This window comes from Alosa alosa, chromosome 4 (assembly GCF_017589495.1).
Source record: "Alosa alosa isolate M-15738 ecotype Scorff River chromosome 4, AALO_Geno_1.1, whole genome shotgun sequence".
Taxonomy (NCBI): domain Eukaryota; kingdom Metazoa; phylum Chordata; class Actinopteri; order Clupeiformes; family Clupeidae; genus Alosa; species Alosa alosa.
The window spans coordinates 32865214-32891635 of NC_063192.1; the positions used below are offsets into that span (position 1 = coordinate 32865214).

At 43.5% G+C, this 26422-nt stretch overlaps 1 protein-coding gene across 1 annotated transcript; it reads right to left on the reverse strand.

Moving 5' to 3' along the window:
• Nucleotides 1-1383: 1383 nt before the first annotated feature.
• Nucleotides 1384-25784, reverse strand: kcng1 (potassium voltage-gated channel, subfamily G, member 1). Its single transcript, XM_048240205.1, has 3 exons — nt 25429-25784; nt 6679-7614; nt 1384-2283 (listed from the first exon to the last, which is right to left on the reverse strand). Exons 2-3 carry the CDS (start codon nt 7540-7542, stop codon nt 1474-1476), a joined length of 1674 nt encoding a protein of 557 aa, XP_048096162.1. The 5' UTR covers nt 7543-7614; nt 25429-25784; the 3' UTR covers nt 1384-1473.
• Nucleotides 25785-26422: the final 638 nt, after the last annotated feature.

The window sequence follows — 26422 nt, forward strand, 5'->3', positions numbered from 1 at the left end:
ACATTGAAATGTCAATGCTGCCCCCTATTGTTCAAATGTGGTAAACACAGTAGTGATCATTTTGTCCAACCTTTTTGCTCATGTGCTTTTCATACTTGTCATTGCTTTTCATTTCTTTAGTGACATAATTTATTTCACAGGAATCACAGTGATGTATGATAAAGGAAATCAAAGTGACTTATTTATTGTTGGATACTTTAAAAATACATTTTAGTCTGACAGATACAGGCACAACCAATGTAGAAAGTGATTGCAGCACTGTGATACATGTTCAGCACACCACATCCTCAGCACTGTGGACCATGAAATATTCAGCACAGGGAATGACAGCATTACAATGGAGCGGAACAATATTTACTACACAACAGTAGTTACCATGGGGACAGCAAACAGACACTGCAGTGAGCTTGTGTTTGTGTGTGGTTGAGTTCGATTATTATCATCATGATGGGCTATGAAAACAGTCACTGGTTATATCCCTCTGAGGCTGTAACTTTGTCATCCTCTACCACTCAGCTTTTTGTTCAGTTGACTGAAAACTCAAAAAAATAGAAATCTCCCAGAAATACCCTGTAATTAGAGGTGCTTTTGACAAACAGTGATGTGTGTGTGTGTGTACAGAGTAGGGTCGAAAGCTAGGTGATGAAATGGGCCGGTCTGACTGCAGGAGAGCAGTGGATTTGGAGAGGGGAGTCTATTGTGCTTCTGAGACTGGGACGGTCAGCGTGTGTTGGCCAGCTTCACCAAGTGCGCTGCAAATGTGGGGAGACAAGAATAGCCCAGTGTGCCCAGAGAGGACTCAACCGCTCGCTTGGCCTCTATTTCTTCCCTCTCCAGGTGTCTGCTGACCCCCTCACTTTACTTGTCCTCTTTGTTCTGCCTCTCCCACTCCTCTCTCTCTCTCTCATCTATCTTTCTCTGTCTTTGTGTCATTTCATCCTGCCTTTTTTCCTTTACCTTTCTCATCATCTCTATGCTCTCTTGTCTTCTCTCTTTCTCCTCCCTGTATCCTTTCACTGCTTTCCCTTGAAGAGTTTCCTCTCTTTCTTTCACAGTTCTCTTCACCCTGTTATTGTTCCTAGCCAGGCTCCATTAGCATTCTCCCATAGATCTCTGTCTCTGATGCGCTCTCCTCTTCTCTCTGATCTACCCTGTTGTTGCTTCCCTCAGTCCTTTCTCTCCTCCTTAACACACTACTCTCCTCCTCCTCTCCCTCCCCTCCTCCTCTCTCTCCCTAGTTTCCCCCCTCCCTCTCTCTCTCTCTCTCTCTCTCATTCCCCCCTCTCTCCCCTCCTCCCCTCCCTCCCCCTCCTCCCTAGTTTCCCCCCCCCCTCTCTCTCTCTCTCTCTCTCTCTCTCTCTCTCACTCTCCCCTCCTCCCTAGTTTCCCCTCTCTCTCTCTCTCTCTCTCTCACTCTCCCCTCCTCCCTAGTTTCCCCTCTCTCTCTCTCTCTCTCTCTCTCTCTCTCCTCCTTCAGGCGTGGGCGTCCCGGTGCTGTGGCGAGGGTGATGAGCTGGTGGAGGAGGCGGAGCGTGAGTCGGGGTAGAGCACGTGGCTCTGCAGCGAGAGCTGGCTGCCCAGGTTGGCGATGCGAGTGCGGAGCAGGAAGTGGGCACGGCGCTGGAGGAGGCGCTGCTGCTCCTGCTTGAGCTCCACGTAGGAGCGCGAGAAGGTGTGGAAGATGGAGGTGACGGGGAAGGCCATGAGCAGGATGCCGCTCAGGATGCTGGACAGCGCCACCACCTGGCCGGGGATGGAGCGCGGCACCATGTCGCCGTAGCCCACCGTCGTCATGGTGATGACGGCCCACCAGTAGGTGGCGGGGATGCTGCTGAACTCTTGCGCGGCGGCCATCTCGTTCTCGATGAGGTAGAGGAGCGGGGAGAAGAGTGCGATGGCCACGCACAGGAAGAGCAGCAGCAGGCCGAACTCGCGCGTGCAGCGGCGCGCCGTCAGCCCCAGCGTCTGCAGGCCCAGCGAGTGGCGCGCCAGACGCATCACGTAGAGGATGCGAAGCGCCCGCAGCACGCGCAGCACCAGGCCCACCTTGTCCAGGTAGCTGCTGCCCGAGCCCAGCTTGCGCTCGCCGGGCGACGTCACGTCCACCAGCAGCGTGATGTAATAGGGCAAGATGGCCACCACGTCGATCAGGTTGAGCGGCCGGCGCAGGAAGGCCAGCTTGCTGCGGTCCTGGATGAAACGCAGGGTGAACTCGAGCGAGAACCACGCCACACACACCGTCTCAACGATGAAGATGTTCTGGCACATCTGGGAGCACTGCCCCTAGGAGCCGAGAAGAAACCGATGAAAGGCATTAAGGATGTTTCGCCAACAACAAATATTTTAAGGATTTTTAGTTCACAGACGGGGTTGTAAGTTCAGGTATGGTAACTTGAGGTATGGTAACTATTTTATGATCATATTATTAATATGTCAAGTAAATCTGAATGGTTACGTAATAACCAGTAGTGACTTCGCTATGGGAAGGAAGGCTGTTTCATTAAAGAAAACTTGAAGAGTGGCCTTGAGGAGTGTTATGTACAATTACATTGGTGACAGCCTTCCTTGAATATCATGCAGCTATTATGCTCTGCGATAAAAACTAAATAATTCTGCCAGAATACTACTGTGATACTGCCATGAATTCAAAATAAGAGAAGTTCCGTGGAGTTCCACAGGGGGGCAGACATGCAACACACAGTAGGATTGCAAAGTAAGAGATGGGACTCCACTGTATGCAAGCTTCAGTCTATTATATGACTCACTCTGCAGTCTGTTATTTGTGGGGTGGCCATTACAGATCAATGGTTTGTACACCACCCCATCCATAGGCGTCGAAGGAAAAAAGTCTTATTGCTCAGAATCCTGATCATTATCTCCTAAATATGCAGGGGGATGATAGCAATCAAGATAGAATGATGAAGCAAGTATATCTCAAGTGTTTTTCCTTATTTTTCCTCAATAGCACAAGGTCATTATCACCTTAATTTTCTGCATTACAAAATCACAACAAAGTCTGCGTTCCAGATCACTATAAAACATGCACAGCTGTTGCATCATCATCCCTCATTAATCCATCTCTCTAACAGATGCCTGTGGATTATCTTTTAATGAGGTCAGCTTCCAACTTCATAGCAGCTCTTGAGGGAAAATCCATGCCTTTGTTAAGATAATTCTCCTTCCATGAAAGTGGGCCTGAGTATGCTGTTGACCTTTTTCTACACTAGAGGGCGCCACATAGGCTTCCCCTCACTCCGAAGGTAGACTTCATCTGACATCTCACCATTGTAAACAGTGTGAGTGAGTGAGCATTACATCACCCCTGTCTAGCTCACACAATCACTTCACATTAAACACAAGGGGCTTACACCTTGCTGGCTGCTGCCATCATGGTTTGGTGTAGATCAAGGTGTTGATGATGTGCTCCCTAGACTGAAAGGTGCCAAAAGTGAAGCAAGAAAATCAGCAGTCAGAAGTGATGGTGCACTGTCTCATCTAAAGTGCCATGTTGGACAGACAGACGCAGTTGATTTTGAATGTAATAAGGCCTTTGGTGAGATCCATTTAAAGTGGATCTGGCAAAGTATAAATGTGAAGAGGGTGCAGCAGCTCTTAGATCAGATCCTACTGCTTTTGCATTGATTTCCGCTCAGCAGACAAAAAGCTTGCTGTGTTATGAAACAAACTCCCACTGAAGTCAGAAATGGTTAGAGTGGACCTAAGAGAACGCCACTGGGGCAGAGCTCTGTGCATAATCTGGTTTGCCTTCGTGCTGAACGATGCTTAATGGAAGAAAATGAGCAAATAATGTCTCTGTTGTCTCGTTGAGACTAGAGGGGTGATGGAACTGTAATTGTCAGTGGTGTCAGGAGTCCCTGCCCAGCACTTTAATGGGGTTTTAGGGACATACAAGAAGCATTTGGAGAAGAGCTTCTGTCTGGATTTTAATCAAATAATCTTAATCAAGCATCCTTCATGCATATTTGAAAGCAAACTTGATTTTTGAAAGTATGTTTGCAAAGTCTGGTAAAGGCTAAAGATGTTGGTAATGTCTAGCAATAACTAGAGCTCTTTGTAACCCAAACGCATTTCACAATAGATGTAATGTTGTATACGTTATAACTTGATTTTTGAATGTCACATATCTCATTCACAAGGTCTACACATTCTTCATTAGGATTCATTTGGATAATGAATCTCCACTCAGAGTATCAACCTAGACTATAATCTGAAAATGCTCTGCTTTATTAAACTACACCTTCAGCACTACAAGGAGATTCAAGATTTATCTGAATTTGAGGCACAATGAGTGTGCCATTAAGTCTGTTGACACTGGTCCAAGTCTGCCATTGAGGCAGTGTTCTTTCTTACTGCCCTGATTGATGTCAGCCCATGGAAACCTGCCTAATGAGCCCACTAATTGAATTAAGGCGCAAGTGGTCTATCAGGGACATCTGTCATTGGCTGTTTATTTTTTTCTCTCTCTCAAAAAATAAACTGAACTTACATGCTTGTAAGGCAAGTGCTGTCTAAAAACAGTCAAAAATGTGAAATACCAGTGCCATGGGTTTCTTTTCTGCATCGGGTATTTACAAATATGTCACAATATCTGCTCTGTTGATGTCACACTACTAAGCACAAAGGTCTCATTTAACTTATTGCTTCATAACTTTGGAATAATTCTGTTGCATATTTGCTCTAACTTCCTTTGGCTTGTTATTTGCTGTTCAGATGTTCAGGACAGTCTAATATTGACTGTGCTCCATATACACATTTCCCAGAGTGGGTTTTAATTGTATTTGTAAAGTATTTGGGATTGTTATCATGCTGAAAGATGAGGTATCCAAAAGTATAGCTTTATGAAACTAAATCAGCTCATATTCAAAAACTGAATGTAATTTAGCATCAAATTAAAACTACAACCAGGTAAGAGAAGTGGTATACACATAGTGCACCTCTCGAACAATGATTCATCTAAAGGATATTGCATTTCTGAAAAGGACATTAAAGTGAATAATCCATTCTGTTCTCTTTTTGTGAAACCTTTACTACATGGTTGTTTGTGAAGATGTGAAGAGTGCAGACTGATCTGAAGAAAAGAGTTGAACTGTGATCCACAGGCCTATTCATCACAGCAACTGCCAGGGGCACCAGGAACAATTTTTGTATGCATGAGGAAAAGCTAAGAAGAGAGTCAAGAAACGATTAGTAACTGGACTCTGTTTGGAGGTTGTTGGAGGCATTCTCTCAAGTTGACCAGTCAGGAAGAGCTCTGGACTGGTAAGTGGGGCCAATGGAATAAAATGGATTTAATGACTGAACTTGGCTTAATTCCATGCTATTGATTATCACAGCAAACAGTGAGAGATTAGAGGAGGGTATGCAGTAACCCATAGCCCTTTTCTAAAGCACCTTTGAAAATTAGAATCCTGAGGCATGAAACTAATGATGCCATAGGTCATTCTAAGGCCAACGGTGACGAGCCTGCAATCCTGTTATCTCTATGTCAGTTTGATGACCCTGGAATCCTCTATGTGCATCCTGATACAGCAGTGATGTGGAGTAGTGCGCTATATTACATGTAAACTAGTCATTGGAAAGGAAAGGAATGCTGTTTTATTTGATTATTGCTTCTTTGCTGTAATTGGACACTGTTTTACCAGTCCAGCCACATTTATCTTTCATCCAGACAGCTGTGGAGGCTTACCCCAGGTAATGCCTTCTCCAGGCAGGCAGCCATTTATGTAGGCTAGTGCTTGTGAGCTCTTTTAATTAACAAATGTTCAGAGAATTAATTGCATATTATTTTGAAATGAGTAAAAGTGAGTGAGTGACTACTTCGTCTGAAGTGAAGCAAAGCTAACCTTTATTCGGTTCCTTCTACTTAATAGGATACATGTAGCCTCCGTGTTACCCTTTTAAACAAATTATGACTATCAACCGGCCTCTTTAATGTATTTCTGGACAGAACCGTGTGTATCAAGCAGAAAAGAATAGGAGTTCTAGCTGGGTCATGTTTGCAGCGCGGGGACTGTTCTAGCCTGTTAACATGGGCGCTAAAATGAAAATCAGCATTCAGCTGAGCTGAGAAAATGCTTAGTGCAGTACCCCTACCTGGACCACATTTCTTCCTTCTCTACAGTACCTTTGCTGTAGTTCAACTTCATCCTGCGAAACAGCTATGCTTTCAAAGTAGCACTCTCTGGTTAAGTCTATACCTAGCTAGCTATAGATCATGTTCTATGATGCTAGTGTTCTTTTAAAAAGATAACATTAATAGCTGGCTAGTCTAATTTGGTTAAAATCAGACCCTGACAATCTAAAGAGGCAGTTCAAGGGCAGTGGGACACACAAGAGGTACTTGAGCGAACATGAATGTGCATTTCATGTGTGTGTGAGGCCAGTTTCACATTGTACACGGCATGCGCTGCGCTCGGCGCTAGGCTGCTCTTGGTTGAGGTAGCCTAATGTCCCAAAGACTTTTGTTGTGGTTACCGCCGGGCTCAGCGCAAAAAAGCTATGATTTACAGCGCGCCGCAGTCTGAGTTCAACATGGTTCAACTTTGACTGCGGCACGCACAAGACTTGTGTGCACAAGCCATTGACAATAATGGGTTTCATAGCACAGCACTGTGGCTTGCGCGTACAATGTGACACCCCCCCTTAAGACTAACTTACACTCTCCTCCTCCGCCCTCATGGCAGGCATGGTGCTGATGGAGAGGTTGACGGCTGTGATGGTGACGAACAGCACTGACAGACAGGCAAAGATCTTCCCGGGCAGCCCCGACTGCGGCCTCTCCACCATGTCCCTCAGCTGGCGCATGCACAGGCCGAGACGGGTCTCTCCGGCAGCCAGCCTGGTCTGCCGCCTCCCCCCGTGGCTGTCATCGTCATCGTCGTCGTCCTCCTCGTCCTCCTGGGCGGCTCGCTCCAGCTCGTCGCACTCCTCGGCGCGCTGCAAGACGCGCCGGCGGCAGCACCACTCCAGGTGCTCCTCGGCCACGCCCCAGTAGAGCAGCTCGTCGCGGAAGGAGAGCGCGCACATGTCGCGCAGCGTGCGCAGCTTGCCCGCGCGCAGGAACGTCAGGATGCAGCGGAAGGCGCACGGGCTGCGGTCGAAGAAGTACTCGTCGCGTGCCGCGTCGTAGTCGTCGCACACGCGCAGGATCTCGTCGGAGCTGCCGCACGTGCGTAGCTGACCCAGGCGCGACAGCGGGAAGTCCTCCAGCGTGGTCCAGGGCAGCTGGTAGCGCAGGCCGCCCACGTTGATGATGACGTGGAGGCGCCGCGTGGCGCCCAGCGGCTGCAGGGCACTCTCAGGGCCCAGCGTGGTGGCACTGCAGTGGGGCACTGCCCCGCCGGACGTGGCCGACTTGGCACCGGTGGCATGACTGCAGTCAGAGAGGAGCTGGGCGCGCTTGTAGTAGAGGCCTTTGGCGGCCTCCCGTTCCTGGATAGGAGGAGGGTTCAGCGAGGTGTCCGAGGCACAGCTCAGGGCACTGTAATCGTAGTCGGAGCCATCGCCCGCCAGGAGAGTCATCTTCGCGCAGACGCTCACGCGGCAAACATAACGTGGGTACTCACAACCACACACTCGCCTTCACCAGCATCCCTGCAGCAGAGGAGAGATACCCATCAATTACATGGATACTGAGTGTTAAGACTGTATGTTCACACTGATATTTGACAACTGAACCGATCCAGCTTCAGATAGCTGTAAGATGATACATCTATGCATCCATATCCCCATTAGCAATGATGACTTAGCGCCAATAAGACTGCAATATTACTTGCAAAGCACTTAAAATCACATCTGTGAGCACAGCAAGACAAATGCAAGAGACCCCTGTTTGAGTTGCCTGTCCACAATGGTAATGGCCTCTTCTGAGAGGCCCAAACGACCCAAACAAACCCAGGAAGCATTAGCTGTGGCGAATGGCTCCTCTCTCTGCATCCACTGCTTCCCACTGGTGTTCAGAATAATGCCCGTAAAGGCCTGTTTGAATGGACCCTCCAGCCGCCCCAAACTTGTGACTCACATTAGCGCTAAGCTTCAGAGACCTCTCTAAATTTGGGAGTGTCTATGCTCTTGTACACACCATAGCATCCAGCCTCCAAGTGAATCACACTCTTCATCTGATAAATATGTGAACCATAGATGGTTTCCTAGAGCAGCTTTTACGGTTTGGTATGAACTAACATTAATATGTTTAATGTTAGTTCACACAGAATTGAGTTCTATTTGTGGTGGTGATGGGGGGGCAGAGTTACCTTGAATGCAACAGTTTTGAAGAAGAGACTGTGCAAAGGTGCACATACTTATACAATGAAAGGATTTCATCCAATGTAAATAGTACAGCATAGAAAATCATTGTGTGGTGGTCAACATTGATATTGTGGTGGGCCGCTACAAATAAGTCAATGTATGGGAAACACTGATATCGTAGCAGCAGACGTGAAACACTGTATGGCAAATTGTCAGATGGCAGGAGTGTTGGAGGGGCTTTTTCTGGTGTCTGGTGATGATTGATTTTAAGGAAGTGGATTATTTTTTACCACTCTTGGACATTAAGATGTACAGCGTATAGAAGTCAACCCCTTCAGCCGCTGAGGGAGGACTTCCAACATAATTGAATCTTAGTTAACTGTATCAATTTGTGATGATAGCTTGTGGGGAATGGCGGATAAACCTTATTATTAGAATGAGAATGATAAAGTGCAGTTGCCATGGGAGTTGAGCTGACAACCTGTTGCTAATTCTGGCAGTCTTCCCCACACCACAGAGAAAGACAACACATCTCACTCTACAAGAGCTGACTTTCTCTTGAACAGACGCCATGACTTTACTCCAACAACATACAGTATACGCAGTGTTAATTCTTTTTCAACTTCCCTGTCAACTACCCTGACTCTACTACATGTAACCTAGCTCCTCCTCCAATAGTAAAACATGTCATTACAATTACATTCATGTCTATTTACTACACAATATTTACTGCATTTTTATGCATTGTCCAACTTCATTACTCTTTTCACAGCCAAGTGGAAACAACACAAAGGGGAGGAGAGTGAATATTTATAGTCATTTCCTGTGTATTAGTTACCCTGGAAACTCCGGAGTTCTCGCAAGAGCACAATTTGAATTGTCTCTGAGTAATGAGTAATGATGCACGTTACTTTTGCCACTTGTATTGTGGGGAGCCAATCACATCGGTGTATGGGATATAGGCGGGCCAGAGGCGAGCTAAACAGATGACAGTCGTAGTGTTATCCAATTGCGTCGAAGTCCGGAATCAGTCAGTAAACGTTGGTCGTATTGTGTTATCCAATTGCGTGCAGTGAGATTTTGAAATGCACGCTTGGTGCCGCCCCTCGAGTTGGGCCATTACATTATTCGTGGCCAGACTTCTGATCTTTCTAGATTACCAGGGTCTGGAATCTCCAGGCTATGTATTAGCCGCATTGTGTATAAACCCGCAGGACAGTGTTTTATGCAAGTAAAACAAAAAACAAAACCATATTAACTGCCCCCGTGTATTAACCTCATAGCTGAAGATATTTTGCTAAATCAATGTATAAACCGCGGCTAATACTTGGAAAATCACAGTGTTTCAGATGTTCCTCTTCTTTCTTTTGTTGTCTGGGTTATCAGTTCAGGCATGTCTCTGCACTGTATTCTGGTGAACAAACGGTTCCTCTGCTGTTTCTCTGTGGAGATCATTCTTTTCTCCTTGCGGATTTACACAAAAAGCAACTGTAGCTGATAAACAAACTAACTTAAAGCAACACCAAGGAGTTTTTTGTACCTTAAAATAATGTTTCCAAAATTGTTTCAGTGGTTCTCAACTCGTAACAGGGTGAACGGCACTTCTGCATTCGCTTCGCGGCCCTCGCACCATAAGAAACTACAAATTTGACTTGCGTGATGTCGCAATACATCGTACTTTCATAAAATCATGCAACATATTCTACCTTGTCTGTGGACATCGTTATTTGCAAAGCCGGTGCTGGATAAACAAATAGCGTGCGTGCGACAGAGGAAAAGTTCTTTAGTGTTGCTTTAACATCTCACAATGAATACTTCATTGCACAGTCCACAGCCGTAAGGGCTCTTCAGTGCATGCAGTCTACATGCGGAACATTAAACAGAGCCGTCTGCAGCCTGAGTCAAATCTCCACCCTGCTGCAGTATCTCAGCCTCCGTGGCCCGTGTCCAAACTAATTAAATCAATTACTGTGATTAAGGCAGCTGTATTAGAGTGCCACAAATGAGGGTTTTCACATCTGACCACCAATCAGACGGAGCCGCGCCTCGCCCTTGGCTGCTAAAAGCGGGAAGTGTCTGTGCTTATTAGGCAGCTGTGCTGTCTGTCAGGGTGCGATAATGATTACAGCTGCCCTTTGCTCTTCCGCCCATCAACACAGCAATAGACAAGGAAGACAAAAAACTGGGAGAGGGCTGCAGACATTTGGAGCTATTATGCCTTGTTCATTTGTATTATTATTTAGAATGGAAATTCTACTTAAGATGTATCTGCTAAGGTTGTAAAGTGGCAGCCTCAGTAAGCTCAAGTGCAAACTGAGTCCAGTTGATCTGGTTTAGACCTACGCTATTGTAAAGCTTCGTATTCAGTGAGTCAGAGAGCATCTGAGAATACTTTGGACTTCATGCAGAGGGTGGCAGAGAGAGACAGACAGACAGATAAATAAAATATAGGTATGTCAGATGGAGAGAGGAGAGAAGTCATATGCAAAGGAGAGAGTGAATGGCAAAGGTTTGAGACGACATAGCCAAGGAATTCTTTTTGTAGCAGATTGGCTGGTCTGCTTTCTCCACCCTGTTCCTCCATTTGTGTGTGTGTGTGTGAGAAAGAGAGAGCGTGTGTGTCTGTGTGAGAGAGAGAAAGATAGGTAGAGAGAGAGCGTGTGTGACAGTTAGTGAGTGTGATCTCAGCTCAGCCTTAGGGCTTTCTCTCCAGATTGTCTGTGAGTCACTCTCATTTCTCCAGCATATCTTCTACCATGTTTCTCTCTCTCTCCGTAGCTCCAGCATATCTTATACCATGTCTCTCTCTCTCTCTCTCTCTGAATTGCCCATCTTCTCTGCATAAGTCTCATTTGAATGTCTGTCCAAACAAGCAGTCTATCTGACACTGGTGGTCTAAACAGCCACAGGGACTGTTGAGATTGTCACAATGTGTTGATGGGATATGCTGATTTATAACATTCTGGAATTAAACAGCCATCTCTTTTTTCACTGTATTATTTCACTGACACTTGGCTATATTCAAATCCAGAAGAGAATCTAGTGGTAATGTATACATGTTTTACATGGTTTGCCAATACAGCATTTTATGTGAACATTGTACAGAGGAGACCAGTGGGACGTTGACTGAGAGAGAATGCATACTGTATATCCATGAAGCAGAGGTCACCATGTTCCTCCCATCCCATCCCCCATTGCAGAGGATGGCCACCCCTCCTGTTTCTGTCTCTGGGAGACTTCTCATCACTCCACCTCATGTGCTCAGTAATGGACATTTGCCCAGATGCCCTTTTAAACAATAATAATCTCCATCACAGACCACGCTAATGCGATACAATAGCTAGCTGCTATGCATCAAAGCTGTCACAGTGGCTCTATGCCTTTTCATTAGAAACCAATGGGCAACTTGCCCTGCCATGGCCAGCAAATGTATTTAGGACATAAATCAGAAACTGTACCGTACCTCATAAAGCAGGACTGGTAGAGCGCATGACTTACTGCATCTTGTATAAAATCTGGCTGTTTGACAACAGCAAGTGCAACATGTTGTGGTAAAAAGAGCCGTTGGTCCTTCTAAACCTGTCTCACATTTTCATTCTGTAAATCTGTGTCGTTCAGCAGTCAGCCATGAACCATGTTCTTTTACTCTCTAGGCAAAGAATGTACACAGCTGGGAGTGTGGAGGGGAAAGTTTAGCTTGGTAGACTTCAGGGGAGTTTATGCTTAATGTTCTCAGAGTTGGAAAGTAACGAAATACATTTACTCACGTTACTGTATTGAGTAGTTTTTGTGTGTATGTTTTAAGTCGTAAAATCGGTATTTTACTTGATTACATTTTGAGTGAAGTATTGTACTTCGCTACATCAAAAATCCCATCCGTTACTTGAGTAAAAAAAAAAAAGTTAAGACTGATGAAAACGGAAAGGGAGAGAAAAAAAATTGCGCCCTAAACCACTAGTGATAATGATCAGCATGTAGCCTACAACAGGACATGAATCAAGCTGGCGCCATCTGGATCACGAGATGCATCAGATTAGCCTAACCTATGAAAGTGTATTTTCCGCTATTCCAATCGGTTGTCTCAGTTCATTTTAGCACTAATGATTGCAGAGATATTTAAGCAAATACCATGGGATTTCGTGTTTTGACGTTTGTGCTCACCTTTCTTTGGAAAGAAGTTTATTAGCAGTTGTTGTTTCCCCTCATTTTGATGTCTCTCTTTTTGGCCTTTGTTTTTAGTAACCTGACTTGGCTTTCTTAGAGAAAGACATTGCACCAGCAGCAAAACAATTAGCGGTCCACTACTAGCGATGCTCAACTAAATAAACAAAAGATAGACTACCTTATGAATCGTGCAGGCGGACTAAACCATTTAGCTCTTTAGCAAGGGAGAGTGAGGCCTAGTCCACACGTACCAAACCGATCTTTTTTTCCTCCGTCTTCCCTGGAACCGTATCAAGAATATTTGCGTCCAAACGGATCCATCTCAACACGACTCAACACGTTACTTCATACCACAGGCCTATAGGTAGCACTGTTTCTTTACAGAAATTGACCAAATCTTGCGCTTTACAAACAGACAGAATAGGCTACTTAATTTAAATGGCTAGTGCAAGGAAACCAGAATTGTTTGTGTGGACTGATGGTAAACTGTCAACTGTAGTCAACTGTAAAACTAATACACTTTATTTTACGGTTTGTGAAGGGTGCAGTCCCATCCTTTATTTGGCTAACGCAGGTAGGCCTACTAATCACCTTTACTTTCTTTGGTTGTAGGATAGTCCGTGATTCACATTAGTTTTGGCTATCACCGCAATTAGGCTACTAAACGCAAGTCTTACCCAAGTTCTAGGCTATTCTGTCGCCACATTTATAATATTGCTATTAAACCTTCGTTAGTAACAGTCAATACTTTTGCCTGCATCAAATCGCAAGATTTGCATTCAGTGTGCTACCATCGGGCTTAACGTGAGTTCTAAGCGCCTTTGTATGCTTATATCTGATTTCACTCGACTGTGAATGCATGTATATATGTTGTAAGACATGTAAAATAAATGAATGACACTGGCACTACGCACAAATTAATGTAGCCTAAACTTACACCGCACTTCCCTAATAACTTAAGTTCTCTCGCGTCACTGACAGTAGCTAGAATGCATAAAAAAACACTGGGAAAAACAGTGTTCAGTCCACCAAGTCATGATAAGCTATCGGCGCTGCGCAGCACCAGTTGTGATATTTATCTTACGGATTGTAATCGTAGGTAATGTCATGTATGAAAACTAGTATTGTTAGGCAATACTATAAGTGCAACTCCAGGGCAGCTGAGGTGTGACAATGCATCGATACGCAAGCAGGATGTGCGGTTTCGCTGTCTAAACGAATTCAAAAGGGCTACGGTTTCAGATTTTTCCACTCTGGGACCAGGTTTCAAGAAAGTGCGGTTTCGGGAAGTGCGTTTACAGGATTCGTTTGGACGCTCGGCCAAGACGAAGCAAAACCTCTGCGTTTAACCTAAAAAGCGTCTCCGTGTGGACAGGCCCTGAGAGTGACCTTACACAGTTTTCACTATGTTTTGTATACAAAATCCAGTCAGTCAAACTTTAAATTTCGTCTGACATTCATTTTGACATTTAATTTGGAAGTTAAAATATTCAGGTAAAATAAATATATGGTGGAAATTAGTATTGAACGCTTAATTTTTTTTTCAGTAACTAGCCTAAACTTCCAGTGAGTCTATTCAAAATTTTCACCACACATTATAAAAATCCAAACATAAGAGTTTTGTGTATTAAAGTGGAATGACACAGGAAAAAAGTATTGAACGTGCCTACTGAAATTTCTTCAATACTTTGTGGAAAAGCCTTTGTTTGTAAAGACAGCTTCAAGACATTTCCTATATGACAAAACGTATTAGTCGCAGTATCAGGTGTGATTTTGGCCCATTGTTCTAAACAGATTCCAGGGGTCCCTCTTGTGAATCCTGATCTTTAGTTACTTCCAGAACTATTTAATTGAATTGGCTGCCTTCAAGTCTTTCTGGAGCTTTCTCCGAGTGGTCCTTGGCTCTTGGAATTGACTATCCTTCTGACTCCCTGGTCAGAAATATTGCAAGGAGATCCTGTGCATGGCCGGTTGATGATGCAGTGATGTTTCTTCCACTTGCAGATAATGGCTCCCATGCTGCTTACTGGAAGATTCTGATGTTTTGAAATGCATCTGTAACCAGTTTCATTGATATGTTTTGCAACAATAAGGTTGCAAAGGTCTTGGGAGAGCTTTTTGCTTTTATCCATCATGAAATGTTTCTTGTGTGACACCTTGGTAATGAAAAACCTAGCCCATTAATATGTAGGCTACTAACCAAGCTTATGTTAATTTGCACAGATAGAAAGGATAACTACTCTCTATACAGATTCCAGCTCGTTCCTTCCCTTTCCTTGCTTTAGTGCTTTTTCTTAGCGTGTTCAATACTTTTCCCCTGTGTTATTCCACTTCATTACATGACTCTACTTATGGAGTTGTTTGGATTTTTTATGTGTGGATTACCTGAGTTATTACTAATGCCTGGTGAAAATGTTGTGCCCCCTGTATTCCACTTTTCATGGGCCCTCTCCTCCATTGGGGCCCTATACTTCCCACTTTCTCCCCCAGTACGACGCCCTTTAATCTGCTGAACCTTCTGCTCGTTTCCAAATATAAAAAAACTCTCTGCAACTCAATATTGGCCTGCCTGCCTCAGCTGGCTGTGAGGGGCTTTTCAGTTGTGCTGGATTACTGTTCACTGCAAAGCGACCCAAGGATGAGTGCAACTAACTTTGAAAATCAACTACTGCTCAAACTTAAAGGAGAACTCCGGTGATTTTTCAGTTTCACATAGATTTCCATTTCTCAACGTCCTTTTCAGGCAAGTACCTCCACTCGGCGGCCATATTGAAACACTTTTTGGGCACTTATCATGCATCTATTTCAGCAGAAATGCGTGTGCGTAAGGCTTCACGACACCAATCTTGCTCCAGCAGCGAGATCACAACAGATGATTGGCACGATGTCTTCACAGCACACCACATGATTGGCTCAATGTATTTTACAACACACAACATGATTGGCTCAATGTATTCACATGTCGACGTTTTGCCGCGGAAGGGTTGTGATATGTGTAGACATATGATGTGTGACAACTGCCATATTGGCGTTACATACTAACCCCATACATTACTATGGAGGATTTTTTGAGTGCTGTATCTCCTCATTAGAACATTAGTACATTTTAAATTAACTACTTTTTATTTTTACTTGAGTACATTTTCAGATCGGTATTTTAACTTGTACTTGAGTACTATTTCATATTGGTACTTTTACTTGAGTACAATATTTTCGTACTTTTTCCACCTCTGAATGTTCTCTCCTTTCTGCTTTGCACGTGTATACACACACACACACATTTTTATATGTTTCACACAAATACATGTTGAAAATAAACCCTCCAAACAGGAGATATGAATGCCTGAAGCCAAAATCGGTGAGTGAGTGTCGTCGCAACTCCAGCAGGACCTGCAGAGAGGTGGGAGAAGGCGCAGCTTCAGATGCTAGAGTGGGCGGACTTAATACACGGCTGGGCGCGCATGCAAGCAGCCCCCCTCCCCCAGCCTCAGGGGTCCGGCACTCATGAAGGGCCTGACTAGAACTGCTGCTAGCACACACACACACACACACACACCGCAGTGCTGCTGTTGCCACACTGTAGTTAACCTTTGCCATCGCATCACTGCAGCTATTCCTGGATGGCTCTTCAGAATAATGTTGGATGCTCATTGTTCTCACTCAGTTTTGTGATTCAGAATCACCTTGTGTGCTTTCGTCTTGAGAGACTACATATGTTTGGATAGGAATGAATCTGTATTTTTGTGATTCAGAATCACCTTGTGTGCTTTCGTCTTGAGAGACTACATATGTTTGGAATGAATCTGTATTTTTGTCAAAATGCATTTCAGTAGAGACAATAAGAACACGAACTTCTGATGTAAATTCTCAAAAGGATCAAATTGACAAAAATGCACAGTAAGCTACAAAAAGGACCTAATTCATCAACATTATGTACATCAAACTATGTCCCTACTATGTGAGAGGGCAGACTACATGATATGCAAATGAGTTTTAAAACTTAAATAGATTTTTTCTCAAATTGTTAAACAGTATGGGATGCGCTCTTTAGGGGGATGCCAAGACCAGACGTTACTGTGTGTGAATGATCTCCATTGTACTATTGTGGCAAATTAGTTATTTTGGCCAGGTAGGTAAAGTTGGATGAAGTGAAGAACTATGAGTCATTTTCGCATTTCACATTTTCACAATTTATTTATCCTATTTTTTTCTCTTTTTCTTTCAATAATTCTGTGCCATGCAAAGAAATGAGAAAAAAGTAGGCCATGTTGTATGTCTCTAGTGGAGCAGAGAAGTACTGTGCTGAGGTCCACCACTGACCTCACTCTATTTGGGGATTTGTCTTCCTCACTCAGAAAGCTGATTCTGATTCTCTGCGCTCAAGGCCATTACATAATCATTACATAATCATTACAGAAGCTTTCTCCTGCAACTAATGTTTGACAACATTAGCACATCACTCATGCTCACACTTTAGCTTTAAGGTGATAGGGTTACAGTGGTTTCCATTAGACTGGAATCGTTAAAATATGTCAAATCATACTACAATATAGATAGATAGATAGATAGATACTTTATTGATCCCCAGGGGAAATTCAAGGTCTCAGCAGCATACATACAAGACAAACACATTCTTTAACAGCAGAAGAGTAATAAAAGTATATAATATAAAAACACAACTAAGCAGTAAGGACAGTAGAAGATAAAGAATATGCTAGATATACTAAAATACAAATGATACTAACACTTAATACAATATATAAAAATATACTAAAATACAAATAACAAAATTACAAATTATACTAACACTTAATCTAAATCAATTCTAAAAACAGTATCCACATAGTGGTGATTAATAAATCAGAGGCGCTTGCAATGACTGAGGCAGGGACTGAGCCTGTGATTCTCTGTGCATAGTAAGGTATGGTAAGGTGCTCTAAGGTGCTCTGTGTGAATGAGTGTCATGGTGGTAGTGCAATGGTGATAGTGGTCATGGTGATAGTGCAAATGAGTAAGTCAACAGTGCAACAATGCAGAAATAAAGTAAAGTAAAGTCTATATATCTATATATTTAACTATTTAAGAAAATGTATAAGTGTGGCCACAGTTCCTTTCTTGGCATGGAGGGGGTTATGCATATGTGCTAATGTGCTAATATAGCACGCAAACAGTGAGGCATAAAGACAGTGGTACAAGTGGCTAGTGGACAGACAGTACCAAACATGGAGGGATGAAGAGGCAGACAGACTATGCAGAGAAGTCTATCTCTCCTCTTCCCTTAAGTGAGGCATTGAACAGTTCAATGGCCCTGGGGACAAATGACTTTCTCAGTCTGTCAGTTGTGCAAGGCAGTGAGCGAAGTCTCCAGCTGATCAGGCTCTTCTGTTTAACAATAGTGCTGTGGAGTGGGTGACACTCATTGTCCAAGATGTTGATCAGTTTGTTCAGGGTCCTTTTGTCAGATAGTGAAGTGATACACTCCAGTTCAGCTCCCACTACAGAGCCAGCTTTCCTTACCAGCCTGTCAATTCGCCCCACATCCTTCTTCCTTGTGCTTCCTCCCCAGCATACTACTGCATAGAAGAGGACGCTGGCAACAACAGACTGGTAGAACATCCTGAGGAGCTTACTGCACACATTGAAGGACCGCAGCCTCCTCAGGAAGTGCAGCCTGCTCTGCCCTTTCTTGTAGAGTGCATCAGTGTTGGCTGACCAGTCCAGTTTATTGTCCAGGTGGAGACCCAGATACTTGTAGGTGCTAACCACCTCCACATTGACCCCATCAATGTGAACTGGTAGAAGAGTGGGCTTAGACCTGCGGAAATCCACCACCATCTCCTTGGTCTTTGAAGTGTTGAGTTGAAGGTGATTGAGTTTGCACCATTGCACAAAGTCCTCCACCAGGCTCCTGTACTCCTCCTCCTACCCGTTCCTGATACACCCCACAATTGCAGTATCATCAGAAAACTTCTGCATGTGGCATGACTCGGTGTTGTAGCAGAAGTCAGATGTGTAACTTTTAGTTTTGAGAGCTTTCACTGCATTTGTCTGTGATTATCATATTGAGTTCAAATGTATTGTAGAAGGCTATATTTACATAAAGACAGCAGGGAAGGGGGAAATGTCTGTTTGATCAACTTCATCACATCTGCCCGGTAGAACACATTATGTAAAATTGCTCCCAAATCCCAGAACATACAGTGTACACATTTGACTGGATAGCATCTTACAGATCAACAACGAATGGTGTATCACTTCAATGGCTTTTTAAATGAAAAGAGTGCTATTTTGCTGATTTTCTGAAGCCTCTTTCATTACATCACAGGTATTGCTGTCTCTATTGAAGTGTGGCTATGACGGCATAGTGGCCTGGACATAGTAACACAGGACATAGTAACCTTAGCCCTGGATATATGTGAGGAATAATTATCAGCCATCAGAAGGTAATGTGTGCCGTGTGGCCATTACACCTCAAAGTGCATTAAAGGTTGTATGAGCGATTTCAGGCCCAAACATAAATGATCACATTCATCGAATGTCTTAACGATCCGCTAGCTGTTTGCCCCATAAGCAGGCTGTCAAAAAACTGCGTCTCTGTAGGCAGCCTAAGCTCCGAGATCTGTACACAAAAACAATTGCTACCAACAAGGGTTGGCAACCCACTCAAAAGTAAAATAAAGTGTTTCAACCAATAACCGATGAGATGGGCATTTAGGAGAGTTTTAATTGCACGGGAGGGAGGGGGAGGGAGAAGTGAGCTAGCTCTCTGTTTGAACATCAACAGAAGTGACGTATCCCCGCTATTGCTGAGACAACCTTTAACTTCTGCTACCTGAATGACATGAAGTCCATTATTCTGCTTACTGTTGCAACATTTGCGTTGTGTTATGATTTCCAAGTTTTAATCGCTAAACCTGTCTTGTTTTTTTAGAACTACTTTTTTCTGTTAGCTTATTTCTCAACCAGACTGCTGTTACTAGTTCTAAATGGATGATCACTATTTCCACAGCCCGGTTGTTAGTTTCATTTCCCTCGTTGCCAAAGCTGGCATATCATATTAAGACTCTGTTGAATTCCAGCATAGATAAGCCTGTAGTCTTTTATGGTTAATATATTCAGATGAAAAGAAAGGTGCAGAGAGCAGTGTTGTGTGACAGAGACAGATTGAATAGCATTCTGCAAATGCAAATGACCATGCTAACTGAAGAACAATCACAGTAACAGGTGAAACATATTGTGGAGGGTGACAAATGTCTTTTTGTAGTCATCTGCCTGTTGTAACTACAAGAAGAATTGTTCAAGGTTGAGAATGAAGAAGGATGTTAGCAGAAATGCCTTTAAGCCTAATAACATTATAATAACAATGTTTTAGTCCTTTTGGTTGCAACAGAGGGTTTCTCTGTAGAGAATGGCATCTAAGTGTCAGGATTTCCCTTGAGAAATAGGAGACCTTGGAAGTGATAAAACACTCATCAACCATGACATTTCCGTGATCAGTTTCAGACATGCTCTTTGCCTGACAATGAATCTTCCTAACACTGTTTGATCCCACCAAGTGATTCCCTGCGTCAAAGCATTCCCAGTGGGCTGACGGTGATTTCCACCAAATGTGCGGCGGGGTCTGTGTCTCCACCAGCCTGTGTGTGGGGAGAGGTGTGCAGCTGGCAGGCTCGGATGGAGGGGATGCCATTCAGCCACTGCGGAGGCACTCGGAGCAGAACAAAGTGTCCCTCACAGCAGCACATGTCTGCAGTGGATGGTGTCACTGACCTCTGTGTGTGCAAAAACTAGCCTGCTTTAGCGGATTCTTTGAAGACCCGAGCTGCCTGGAGATTTTCAATGAGGGCACACGGCTCTGGAGTGATTCTTGACAATAGGAGTGTCAGGTGTTGAAGCCGGAGGTGAACTGCTGGTGCTGCTTTTGATGAGGCAGAAGTACACTCCGCGCAGGTACACCAAAACACATTTCGCTTATCACACCACTGATTCTGAGCCAGTCAATCTGACAAAGCAAATTGTTGATACAATTTCAAGTGGAGATTTACATGACAAGATGATTCATTTATTCAAAGGGGCATCAGTGTTCTGAGGAAATATGTGAACTTTAATATCACTTGCACGTACTGCAGTTGTTTCACAGGCTACTTGTAGAGAGAGCTGTGCCCTGCTCTAGTAATTAGGAGCTTCATCTAATTTAAACTCTGATCCCTTTAGTAATGACATGTCCTGACCTCCTCCTCCACCATAGTCTGCTCTGCTGCACCCCACAATCTCCAACGCATGCACAGTGGTCATGGTGGTCCTATGTCCTCAGGGAATCTCAGGATATAATTAATCCCATATAGAGCATGCATAGAGTCCATGCAATTACAGCTGAAACAGGCACACAAGGGCCCATTAGCCTTTCTCATTAAAATCAGACATGCCATACACGTGTGAGAGGGTGATTTATTCGCTCGCTGCAGGATGTCACCTTTGCTCCAAGGCCACTGGCCACTGTCGCTGCTGATCTACTGATATTAATTATGGTGAGGTGGGGATCACATTGGCCAGCGGCAAGTGTAATGCAACGCTCAGACCATAATAAGTTCTATTTCGTTCCTATGGTAACACAAACAGTTTGCCTTAACTGACAATTGAATACGCTCATGTTGCACTTTGAAAGTTGAACCAGAGACTTTCTAATGTGGAGACACAGCACTCAAAAAATACTCTATAGAAATGCATGGGGCTAGTTTGTCACGCCAATATGGCCGTTTTCTACACATATCCCACCCCTTCCTCGGCAAAACGTCGACATGCGAATACATTGAGCCAATCATGTGGTGTGATGTGAATACATTGAGCCAATCATATGGTGTGTTGTGAAGACATTGTGCCAATCATGTGTTGTGATCTCGCCGCTGGAGCAAGATTGGTGTCGTGAAGCCTTGCGCACGCGCATTTCTGCCGAAATGGATGCCCGATGAGTGCCCAAAAATCGTTGTCAAATGGCCGCCGAGTGGACGGACTTGGCTAAAAGGACTTTGGTTGAACTAAGTTCAACGCTCAGCTTGTTCTACGCTAGTGTTACGCCAGCGTTGCCACCGTTCCACTGCCGCACCATAAAGAACAATAGAAAACCTGCCGCTTGCCGCTGGTCAATGCCCTGCCTTATGGTTATGATCTACTGAAATTAATTATGGTTATGGTTGTTGAATGAAATTAAAGTTGATGGGGAAATATATATTGCCATTCAAAAAAATTGGGGTCATTTAGATATTTATTTGTTTTCTTTCGGACATGTGATCCCTTGTAATATAGCTGACATATGTAAGTCACTTTGGTCAAGAAGTGTCTGCTAAATGTAATATAATGTAATTTAATCTTCTACTGTATTTTGAGTTTAAGGGAGCAAAATGACTAGAAACGCAGAACTTTTCTTCTGAAAGACTCTGGTGGATCCAAATGTTGAAGAGTTCTTTTTGGATGGGGGCTCACCAGACTCTGGTGGATCCAAACGTTGAAGAGTTATTTTTGGATGGGGGCTCACCGGACTCTTGTGGATCCAAACGTTGCTGTTTTTTAAATAGCATTCTTTTTTGTTTCATCTTAACAGTCTCCAAAATGTCACATTAAGCACCACACAGCACAGCAAAAGTAAACAATTACTTGAGTAAATGAGACTTATTACGAATGTGGCCCACAATGACACATAAACCACCCATTAAAAAGGCACAATTCACAAACACACACACACACGCTCGCACATACACACACAAGCACGCACACACACACACACACACACACACACACACACACACACACACACACACTTCCCTACCTCTAAGTGTGGGTGAGATTTTATGTATGTACCTACAGTATATCCTATATTCCTCTTACGCCCTGAGGAGGAATCATTTCTCAAATATGCAAATTCTTTCTTCTGAAAAAATATTTGTTTACTGTTCCTAACATCATCAACATGAACATTTAAAATTCATGACATGTAAATGTGCCCTGAACTTGTCTGCTAGTCATTCCAGCTGGCTATATCTCTCTCTGTTGTCCACATACTGACTAATAAAGACTAGTGAATGCCCCCACACACACACACACAAAGGCATGCACATAACTTTTGTCATAGTCACAGACAGTCTGTCCCAAGCATCGACTTGGAGAGAACCTGCATGCTAACCACTCGGTGGTGGGCACCAAACTGTTAGCCCATATCCTTTACATGATGCATAAGTACCTGAGCCATGACAAAAGCAGCCCTCTAACAATGTATTTTTCCCCTCAAACCTGGAAGCTAGTACTGTATGCAGACCTAAGAGCTTTTTTTAAAGAAAAGATCAACATCATTGTTTGCTATCTGTAGATGGAGGGGAAGCACCCTTGGATAGAACACAGTGTGATAGGCCTACCACACAGAGAATTACTTATAAAATCACACTCTAACTTACTAGAATTCATTATTGCATATTATTACACCCATAACATATTGTGAGTTAAGTATCAACGTGCTGTTACACATAACTGTACACTCTAAAATGAATCATACAGTTAGACTGGACATGGGCAAATTGTTTAGTGCAAAAGCAGAGCAAGTTTGTTAGAGTTGTAGCATTGTGTCCATGTGTAGCGTACCAAGTGTCTTCTCTCATGCCATTGGAAGTGTGCTAATGAAGGACTAAAGAAAAGATGTCATCAAGCAGAGAGTGTTGCAACCTGTGTGTGTGTGTGTGTGTGTGTGTGTGTGTGTGTTTGTGTGTGTTTAAGCTGTGAGAAGAGCCTCTAAGAGCAACATCACACTGGCATTTACTGGTAATGAGGCTCTGGTGAGGACTGTCAGACGACATAAGCACAGTCCAGCCTAATCACATAAGGGCACATTAAAGCACGTCTCTGTTTTCCTTTAATAAAAACACTTCAAACATAAAACCAATTTCACTGCAGTCCTCCAATCTTCATTTCCCCCCAAAAAGTCTTTCATCCTACAGGTTTTATGGCTACTTAGCTGAAACACTGCACGGTAATTCAACACATGAAGCAGTTGACTTTAAATAACTTGGTATGGGAATAACATTACAAATGGCAACTATGCAGTTGTGTAAATATTATGCTGGTGTGTGCACCACTGGGAATGTGTTAACGGGGGTGAGAGATTAAGTAATATAAACTTAGGCGGATTACATTGCATCACTTTATCACAACAACCACTGGGTTTTTGATAGATCACAAAGGTGCTGGCTTGCCAAAGAAAAAAGAAAAGTATCTAAAGTATGAAAGTAAGTAAAGATATGGCATAGCGAAATGTAGGCCTATGGCCACATATGTTTACTGTTGTTCCATCCTCGGCCTCCTCCTCTATCCTAAACTGGGCTCATGCCCAACACTGCTTTGCTGCATGGTGTGATGAGCTGGGTGATTTGGAGGTGAAATGGAGGTGGCATGGCCGTATGCAGCCGTGGCAGTAGCAGAAGATCTGTTCTACTCTAATCTATTACGTTTTTATAAATGTGTTGTAACTGAAAATATTCTGTTTCCTAATTACAAAAGGAGTTGAGCTCTCTGTAAGGCCTCCTCACACTGCATTCCTTTTTTTTCCAAGTTTACAGCAGCTCTGACAACACTCTTCATCAGCACTGCAGGTCCATTCCCAGCAGAATCAAGAGACCAGACGTCCAAATGCATGCGCATTACTGAAAAGGCCACATGACATGACTACATGACTGGTCATCTCTCATCCTATCTGTCCAAGTTGTCCATGTAAGTTGATGCCGATGTAAGGCTGGAAGACTGAGCAATGACGAAGCAAATGATCCAATGGAATGAAATGAAAAAATCTATATGTTCTCCTTAAGGCAAAATAACAACAACAACAAAATAAATTAAATGTTAGTGTTAAAACGTTCATGTGAGAAAGGATTTGATTAGACAAAATTAAGATTAGAAGTGCAATGAAGTACAAGAATTATAGTGGAGGATGCTGTATCATGACTGAAATGGTCATGTAATAGGCTACTGTGTGCAAAGAATCATGACTATTGATGTAGGAAAGACTTCACAAATCCAATATATACAGATCATTTTGATTTAGAATATCTTCTCCTTAGAGCATACGGAACCTGCCTGTCAACCAGCTGCTCATACATTTACATATACAGCTCTGGAAAAAATTAAGAGACCACTGCACATTTTTCTGATGTCATCCTACGGTTGCTGTGTGACATTCGAACGAGTTGACGGTCTTAATTTTGAATATGACCGTCAACTCATTCCAATGTCACTCAACAACCGTAGAATGACATCAAAAAAATGTACAGTGGTCTCTTAATTTTTTCCAGAGCTGTATGTGTGATAACAATATTCATCCAGTATGTACAGTACCAGCGCCTCCTACATATGCAGCTGGAGAGACGACTCATGCAGCTATATTTGAAGTCTGCTTCACAATCAATGCTCTGCATGCATCACCAATCACCCCCAGACACAAGCCAGACACTTTCATGCAAGGTTGGGAGCAGGACATTTGAAAGTAAACCAATACATTTTGTGAAAAATAATGATGAGAGACAAGTCTCTTTTCATTGAAAGACCATAGACATACTACACAGAAATGGAACACAATATCCTAGTGAGGATAATATGAAAATATCAACTAAATATCCTAAAGCTACGGAGTGAGGATAATATCAACACAGGACCATGCTGTGCACTTCTGAGGTCCACTTTCAGATGGCAGAAATTCTCTCATCATCAGTCACATTCAGAATGGCAGGCTACACACACGAGGGTATACTGTGGTCAATCCTGCAGTGATTTCATTTCAAAGTTTAAAAAATGAGTTGGTATTTTGCATCTCAAACTGTTGCTTCAGCATTTCATCTTTTTTCACCAGCATTTTGTCTTTCACCAAAGGATTACACTATTTCAGAAATGGCTCTAACTGGTGAGGTCTTATCTGAAGCACAGAATGGAGAAGCAAGTCCAACACAGGAAGGACATACTCACTGTGGACATGAATCAGTTCATCAGCTCATCAGTTCTTCAGTTCATCAGTTGGTTCAGCTTGTCAGGTGGGGTGGAGAAGTTGAATGACTGCCAGAATGCCTCGTGAATGTGTGCAAGACGGATCAGGAGAGATGGAGAAAGGAGAGGAGGGGAGAGGAGGGGAGAGCAGTGTCTGCTCAGTGCTCCAACTCTGCTGCCTTCTCTGGGAGTGTGTTGCAAAGCATGCCGAGTACTAGTGGCTCATTTGATGATCAACAGGCTATAGCCCCCCCCATCTCCTGCTTTCACCTCCCTCCTTTCCTCCCGATTTCCCTCCCCCCTCTCTCTCTCTCTCTCTCTCTCTCTCTCTCTCTCTCTCTCTCTCTCCCTCACACGCACACACACACACACACACAAACATGCAGCCTTTGCAGTCTGACATCAGCAGTGGGACGTGCCATTATTCTAAGTGCTTTTGAGAAGAGTTTGAGAGTTTGAGAGTTTGAGAGTTTGAGAGTTTGAGAGTTTGAGAGTTTGAGAGTTTGAGAGTTTGAGAGTTTGAGAGTTTGAGAGTTTGAGAGTTTGAGAGTTTGAGAGTTTGAGAGTTTGAGAGTTTGAGAGTTTGAGAGTTTGAGAGTTTGAGAGTTTGAGAGTTTGAGAGTTTGAGAGTTTGAGAGTTTGAGAGTTTGAGAGTTTGAGAGTTTGAGAGTTTGAGAGTTTGAGAGTTTGAGAGTTTGAGAGTTTGAGAGTTTGAGAGTTTGAGAGTTTGAGAGTTTGAGAGTTTGAGAGTTTGAGAGTTTGAGAGTTTGAGAGTTTGAGAGTTTGAGAGTTTGAGAGTTTGAGAGTTTGAGAGTTTGAGAGTTTGAGAGTTTGAGAGTTTGAGAGTTTGAGAGTTTGAGAGTTTGAGAGTTTGAGAGTTTGAGAGTTTGAGAGTTTGAGAGTTTGAGAGTTTGAGAGTTTGAGAGTTTGAGAGTTTGAGAGTGTGTGTGTGTGTGTGTGTGTGTGTTGTCACTGG